The sequence below is a fragment of the Pelodiscus sinensis genome, chromosome 1 (genome assembly GCF_052426305.1).
Source record: "Pelodiscus sinensis isolate ZL-2025 chromosome 1, ASM5242630v1, whole genome shotgun sequence".
Classification (NCBI taxonomy): Eukaryota; Metazoa; Chordata; order Testudines; family Trionychidae; genus Pelodiscus; species Pelodiscus sinensis.
In genome coordinates, this window is record NC_143052.1 from 202,068,177 (window position 1) to 202,075,740 (window position 7,564).

At 48.9% G+C, this 7,564-nt stretch overlaps 1 protein-coding gene across 2 annotated transcripts; it reads left to right on the plus strand.

The window, feature by feature from the left end:
* The first annotated feature begins 549 nt into the window (after window positions 1-549).
* On the plus strand, window positions 550-7,281 carry LOC149525694 (zona pellucida sperm-binding protein 4-like). 2 transcript variants are annotated; one of them, XM_089774631.1, is made up of 12 exons: window positions 550-683; window positions 1,068-1,189; window positions 1,277-1,379; window positions 3,324-3,479; window positions 3,899-4,086; window positions 4,249-4,346; window positions 4,714-4,844; window positions 5,275-5,464; window positions 5,552-5,699; window positions 6,285-6,363; window positions 6,674-6,787; window positions 7,119-7,281. In XM_089774631.1, exons 1-12 carry the CDS (start codon window positions 659-661, stop codon window positions 7,241-7,243), a joined length of 1,479 nt encoding a protein of 492 aa, XP_089630757.1. In that variant the 5' UTR covers window positions 550-658; the 3' UTR covers window positions 7,244-7,281. The 2 variants fall into 2 exon arrangements, with proteins under 2 accessions (XP_089630757.1, XP_089630762.1); XM_089774636.1 differs by having other exon boundaries at window positions 7,122-7,281.
* The last annotated feature ends 283 nt before the right edge of the window (window positions 7,282-7,564 follow it).

A 7,564-nucleotide genomic window follows, 5' to 3' on the forward strand; every position in this document is an offset into this window, starting at 1 on the left:
TCAAAATGGTTCCGAGCTTCTGCTTTTGCGCAAAAGCGTCCCGCCAATGTAGATGCACTTTTGAGCAAAAGCGCATCATCCTTAACGATGAGTCCCAGACCAATAGAGACGCTCTCTTGCGCAAATACTCGAACGCAAAAACTCTTGTATTAAAAGTATTTGCGCAAAATCATACCAGTGTAGACGTAGCCCTAGGTAAAGGGACATGGCCACAGGTTCCTCTCCTGCTTTCCCCTGAGAGGGGCCAGTCAGCCCTATCTCACCCTCCTCCTAGGGTGCACCCACAGGAGAAAGGATTGTGATGAGCCTGAGCATTTCCAGCTGCTAGCTCTGGGAATGTGTTAATAGGACTCAGGAGGAGGCTGAAGCTAGTTTCACCTGGTCACTGCAGGAATTTTCACCTGGGCTCTGCCCAATCAGAGCTGTCTCTGGGCTACAAGGGTGCCAGGCCAAGAGTAAGTGCTTTATGGCTTGTTGTTAGGAAATGAACATGGCTGGTGCAGGGCAGGCTGGGTGCCCTTTGGGGGCTGTACTCTGCTGGGTGTTGTGTTGTTCCCTGGCTTTAGGAAGGTGGGATGGGTTTTTAGAGGATCCTGGCTTTTTGGTCTGTGGGCAGAAAAGCCTGCAGTTTGCTCTGCCTCCTGACAAGGGTGGCAAGATGTCTCTTGAACTGACTGCTTGGGGTAAGTGAGGGTAATGTTGGAGGAATATTGGCTGCATTGGGAAGGAACAGTAGTGATTTTTCTTTCTCTTTCCCTCCCCCCTGCTTTTAGCTTTTCTTTTGTTATTTGTCAAAGCTTTGTCTAATGGCAAACTCATCCTTAGCACAACTGAGTAACTGCTTAGAAGAGTAGTACTGTGACTGGTGTTTTGTCCGAGGGTTAGGTGCCTGTATGGGACTCCTCTATGTTAGACTCTTTGTAGGCACTAAGGTTTTGGCTAGTCTGCTCTCCTCTAGAAAGCTAGAGGGGAGGGGGCTGCAGAGCTATGAATTGGCAGCTAAATGTCTCCTTCACCCACCTTTTACTGTCCTGGCTACTAACTTCCTTGTTCTGGCCTCCCTCTAGATCCTCTTGGGAGGCCACACACTCTGCAGAATGATCCCACCTGTGGGGTTTGGGTGTCTCAGACTCTGGATGGATCCAGGACAGTTGATGCCTCCTATGATGGCTGTTACGTATATGAATGGGTGAGTGACCTGGTGGTGCCTGCATGGGGTTCTGCTAAGGCTGTTCCAACAGTCCTGACTTGTGTGTATATTTTTTTTCTTCCTCAGAATGGCAGTTACCTGATGGCGGTTAGGATTGAAGGGACAGATGCAGATGGGCACAGGGCCCTACATGAAGAGAAAGTTCTCCGGTGCCCTGCTGTTTGGCCAGGTAAGGGTTTTTATATGATCACTCCTAGCTATTTGAGTACAGATGAGTAACTTCTTCATCTAAAGATGGCTGTTCCTCTTGTATGGAGGCTCAGACACTTTACTTCTCAGCTCCTTGTGGCAAGTGTGTCAACTCACATAGTTCTTGCTCCTCCTCCTTTGCCTCTAGCTGCACTCTTCAGAGCTTGGAGTTAATTGTATTTGTATTCTATTAGGAACTGGAGACTCCATTTGGGGACTGCAAGTGATTCTAGGCTAGTCATACCTGGACCTCGGAGGAGGAGAAGTTAAATTAGCCATCTTCATTGCCCAGAAGAGCCGAAGGAATACAAATATATTGTTTTACCTGCCTACTTCAAATTCGTAGTATTTCCTGGAGCTGCTCTGTCCCATATGCACAGAATATGAACTCCAGGGGGTTGAAAATACTAGGCAGAGCTCTGTCCCAGACAGCACTGGCTGAATTTAAGCTCCACATAATTACTCAAAGAATGACCAAATATTAGTTCTTTGAATACTTTCTTTAAGAACATCAGGATACTCTTACTGGGTAGCTAAAAATCAGTGTTTTTAATACATGCCCCCAAAGAACTGTGGGACACTGGGAACTACTTGCAGCTCTTGAACACCAGTCACAGTTCTAGGCTGTAGTGGAGCCTACAGAATCTCTCCTTTCCCACCTCTCAATTTCTCAAGGTGTCCCACTTATAAAGAACATGCATGAATTCAACAGGCATATCTGAGAATGGGACTCATCTCGGGCTCATTCTCTGCTCAAGCTATCTACCCTTACAATACTTGCCCTGACCTCTGCATTTCCACTAGTCTGAAGTGCTTTTGTAATGTTAATCCTCCTCCTCCTTCACTGTGAAGTAAGCAGTTGGAAGTAGCATCTCCCAGTCACAGGTGGGGATTAAATACTTGTCCAAGACCACAAAGGAAAAATCTATTTCAGGGTTAGGTCAGGATTTGACTCTAGGAGGGAAGGAAGAAAGGAGGTGGCTGCTGCTTCTAACATAAGAATGGCCATACTGGGTCAGACCAAAGGTCCATCCAGCCTGGTATCCTGTCTGCTGACTGGCCAATGCCAGGTGTCCCAGAGGGAGTGAACCGAACAGGTAATGATCAAGTGATCTCTCTCCTGCCATCCAGCTCCACCCTCTGACAAACAGAGGCTAGGGACACCATTCCTTACCCACCCTGGCTAATAGCCAGGGCTTGACAAAGTATTGAATCTACTCACCTGTGGCGAGTAGTTTTCAGCCGGGCGCCCTGTTTTCAGTGGTGCACATGCGCTGTGCAGGGCTGGAGAGTGGCTTTTGCCACAATAGTCGAGCCCTACTAATAGCCATTAATGGACTTAACCTCCATGAATTTATCTAGTTCTCTTTTAAACGCTGTCATAATCCTAGCCTTTAAAACTTCCTCAGGCAAAGAGTTCCTCAGGTTTGACTGCACTGTATGAAGCACTTTCTTGTATTTGTTTAAAACCTGCTGTCCACTAACTTCATTTGGTGGCCCCTAGTTCTTGTATTATGTGAACAAGTAAATAACTTTTCCTTATTCACTTTCTCCACACCACTCATGATTTTGTAGCCCTCTATCATATCCCTCTTAATCTCCTTTTCCCAAACTGAAAAGTCCTAGTCTCTCATCTCTCCTCATATGGGATCCGTTCCAAACCTCTAATCACTTTAGTTGCCCTTCTCTGAACCTTTCCTAATGCCAGTATATCTTTTTGAGATGAGTAGACCACATCTATACATTGGCTCGAGGTGCTGGACTATGCTACGATCCAGTAACTCAGCTGAGCCTTGGGCCCCATGCAATACTTCTCTCCATGCCCCTGGTCCAGTAGGGCACAAACTCAGTGGCTCACCTCTTGCCCCACCCAGCTCTTTTGTCTTTCCCTCGTACTCTGATCTCTGTATAAACTTTTTATCAGCCCTCGATGCTCCAAGCCCCAGTGTCTGTGGTGCCGTCCAGAGCCAGGACAGACTGCCCTGCACCTCTCTGCCTGTGTCACAAGGGGAATGTGAAGCCAGAGGCTGTTGCTACAATCCTACTGATAGGCTGAAGCCTTGTTACTATGGCAACACAGGTGAGTTTCTAGGCACATGAGTGGTCAACACAGCTGACTAATGCCACATGGGGGAGGAGGAGTTGGCCAACTGAGCATCAAAACCAGAGTAAACCTTGTGCTGTGCTCCCTTATGGTAGACCAACCTTCCAGCCATCATTAGACTATTACTCTACATGAAAGCACATGCAGCCTTGTAGCCCACAAGGCACACCTTCGTCCCTCCTCGAAGGACCTAACCGATGCAGACTCAGTTGTAGCAGCTCCTTGGGGCTCTCTGTGTGGAGGGGGGGGGGACAGAGGGGCTTGGTATTCTGGCCCAGATAGAGGCCAACCTTTTGGCTGATGAATCACTGTTCTGATAGTCTCCCTCACCCACCAAGATGTGGGAGTCTTCCCTCCACTCACTCTGTCTTAACCGGTCACATGCTCACTTCCAGTGACAGCACAATGCACTCCTGATGGCCAGTTCTCTATTGTGGTTTCTCGGGATGTGACTCTGCCATCCTTGATCCTGGACTCGGTGCATCTGGCCAGTGGCAGCAGTGCTGGCTGCGTCCCTGTGGCAAAGAATGATGCCTTTGTCCTGTTCCAGTTTCCACTTTCTGCCTGTGGCACCACTTTCCAGGTAAGGGTTGGGGAGGCTGGCTTAGACTGGAACAGCAGGACTCTCTGGGTCAGAGCTAGTTATGCTCTCAAGTCTCCTATTGGGAGAAATCTCAGGGTTTCTAATATCACTTGCTGTGATAAGGGCAGAGCTGCAGGGTGACTGGCTGATCTTCCATTGCAGGTGGATGGCAACCAGGGTGTGTATGAAAATGAACTGGTAGCAGACCAGGATTTGAGACTCTGGAATAGAGGCACCATTACCAGAGACAGCCCCTTCAGGTAACCTCACAAGGTTGACTTCTCAGCATCTACAGAGCTGTCTCTCCAGTGAGCACTGTTCAGATTGCTGAAGGAATCTGCTTCTGACAAACTTTTCTAGTGTAGATCCTGGAACTACATACAGACTGCTCCTCCAGCCTGGCCTCCTCATGATTTGGCCTTACTGAAGCTCAAGGAGCTCACTTAAGAAGATAACAATTCAGGATCTAGGTGTATTGATTTGCAGTCCATTCCTTGTAGGGGAGATGGATTCCTGAGAGCTTACCCGACCTCTCCTTTCTGACTGTCCATCTACACCCCCAGACTAAAAATCCTCGGACTGGCTGGTCCTGACTGGCTGTCAACTTCGTGGTTTCTCACCCACCAGGTTGCACGTCCGCTGTAGCTATTCTACTAGTGGCAACTTCCTCCCTGTGAGCATCCAGGTCTTCACGCTGCCACCACCCCTTGCTGTGTCCCAGCCTGGCCCCCTCTCACTGGAGCTGCGCATTGCTACAGGTAGCAAGTTCTTCCTCCTGTAGCTGGGTCTTATTCCACCTTAATGGGAGAGGAGGGCAAATGCTGTGTGGGGTAGTGAGGACAATCATTAGTATGGGTTCAGTCCAAGGATGCTATTGCATTTAGGATTAAATTAGCAGTCTTCTTACTGAAAAGGAGTTTGTTCTGCTATTAAAAAAAAAAAAAAGATGTATTCTGGGTAGGCTTGTCAGTTCTGATAGAAAGGAGTCACCCCAGTATCATCACCTGACAATCTTTCTGATTGCCCTTGAATTCCTGGAGGGTTGGCAACTCTAATATGGGTTAAAAATGGGGAAATGCTTCCACTTGCCATATGAAAGTTAGGCATCTTCTAGGTAGACGCAGGCCATCCCTGTTAGAAAAGCCTTAGCTGAAGCCACTGACCTGCTGTCCCTCTGACTTGTTGCAGAGCAGGGTTATGGCTCCTACTATGCAGACAGAGATTACCCTGTGGTGAAGGTCCTCCGTGACCCCATCTACGTGGAGGTCCAGATCCTGCAGAAAACTGACCCAAACCTGGTGCTTGTTCTTCACCAGTGCTGGGCCACTCCCAGCGCCAATCCTCAGCAGCAGCCACAGTGGCCCCTCTTGGTGGATGGGTGAGTGCCTGGGGGTACCACATGAGGAGTGTCACAGGGTCTGGCCATTGCAGGACACTCTCTAAATACTGCTTTGCTCATTCCTAGGTGCCCCTACGCAGGCGACAACTACCAAACCCAGCCGGTGCCTGTGGGATCTGCGTCAGGGTTGCAGTTCCCGTCTCATTACCAGCGCTTCATCATCAGCACCTTCACCTTCGTGGACTCTGCTTCCCAGCAGATGTTTATAGGCCCAGTATGATCCCTCATCCATAAGGGTCCTTCCATATGCATCATGTGGGCTTCCCTCCTGGCTCCTGCATCAGGGAGGGGCGAGGGCTCAGCCCCAGCAAGCTGTATGGAAGAGTGGTTCTTCCCTAGTAGCGCATATTTAGAACCCTTTCCCACAAGGACAGGCTTTCATCTGGGAGTTGGGGAGAACCACTCAGAAGCACAGGGCTGTATCTGTTTGGAGATCATATGGGACTCGGAGTAGTGTTCCATGTTGCACTGACTCATGGAGTCAGAGGTGAGATCTTGTACAAGCAAGGAGCTGATCCGAGTCTATAGCGTGTGGGGCATCCAGTAGCTGAACTACAACTCCGAGGCAATGCATTTCCATAGTCCTGCACCAGTTCAATATTTTCCTATCAACACCAAACCTTCCAGCTTAGTCTTAACCTGTTTTGGCTCAAGTGCCCTGAGGAGTTGATACTACTTGTCTGTCCCGCTGTTATCTTAACTCCTAATGTGGGTTTCACCCTCCCACTGACTGAGTATAGTGCCCCACAGCCTCTGCTGAACAAGAGCAGTAGGCTCCTAACCACCTCCTCTTCCTTAGGTGTATCTGCACTGCAGTGCCTCAGTATGCCAGCCCTCCCTGCTAGAATCCTGCACCTCCACCTGCACTGATGCATCCCGTGCGTATTCCAGCCTTTCTTCTTTCCTTACCTGTATCCTACCCTGCAGAGTCTCGGCAGTCAGCATGGGGTTCTATAAACTAGAGTATCTCAGGCATTCTTGCATAGACTTGCTCCTGTCATCCACTGCCTCTGACAGGGGAAATGAGAACTGGGCTTCAATGTAGAAAGATTCTGAGCAGTAGGCTGTCCTAGCCGTGGCATGAGGAATAGGTAACTTTGCTGCTTCAGGAGGGAATCCAAACTCTGAGGGGTTTGTGGCAGGTTTCCCACCTTAACCTTGCAGCTAATGTTTTTGCTTGCCTTCCAGGGGGCAGAAGGAGCTCTGAGGAGCACCCTCTGGATGGCCTCTCAATCACCAGCAGGGGGCCTGTGATCCTGCTCCAGGACAGGCCAAAGAGAGAAGCTGCCATGGATGGACTGGGTAAGAGCTGGAGTCATGGTATAGGTCAGGTCTGCAAAGCCTGCTGGCAAATTACAATCCATAATTCTTCCATAAGAGGTGCTGTCTTGTGGTATGACAGTCAATTCATCACACTAGCTGCCTCTGAACATGCTCAGTGAGCAACGACAAATTGACTCTCCACTATTGTCTCTGCCTTACGTTGAGGTAATGCTTCTCCCAGCACCAGGCATGGGAGCCTGTCCTGAGCCATGAGATACTGGGTGCAGGAGCTTGTTGGGTTACATGATTCATTACCCCTCCCTTAAGCACAGTAGGCTGGGAGAATGTATAACAGGTTTCTCTCTTCTAGCAGGCTTGTTTCTGAACACTAGAGCATCCTGGACTCTAGTCTGGGCCAGTGGAGCACTGCTGGGGGCTGTATGCCTGTCACTCCTGACTGCTGCATGTTGGAGATTGAGGAGAAACTTGGCTTGAGAATCTAGTGTCAAGAATAATAAAAAAGCATTCCTAGCCCTAGGTCTCTGGCTCTTCACTGACCCTCCCTTCAGTCTCCTAAGGTGCTGACACCAAACTTGAGTTGGTGGGAAGTGTAGGCAGCTAGTTTAGGGAACCTTTCATCCAATAACCTTTTTTGGGCTATTGCATTTCTATGCTAATGTTTGATTTAGAATGTCTCTGTTGGTACAGGGTGGTGGCAGAGCTATGGGGCTCTGTTTGGGTGTCTCTACTGCACCATATAAGATGCTGTTTGAGCTATGAAAATTGCAAATCTTATTTTTGAGGTTTTCAAAATAG

Excerpts from the sequence above, each read along its gene's own strand:
- LOC149525694 (XM_089774631.1), top strand. The coding sequence starts at position 659 with ATGTCTCTTGAACTGACTGCTTGGG. Across the intron at positions 3,480-3,898 it reads TTGTTACTATGGCAACACAG|TGACAGCACAATGCACTCCT; the intron begins GTGAGTTTCTAG and ends GCTCACTTCCAG. Across the intron at positions 4,845-5,274 it reads GGAGCTGCGCATTGCTACAG|AGCAGGGTTATGGCTCCTAC; the intron begins GTAGCAAGTTCT and ends GACTTGTTGCAG.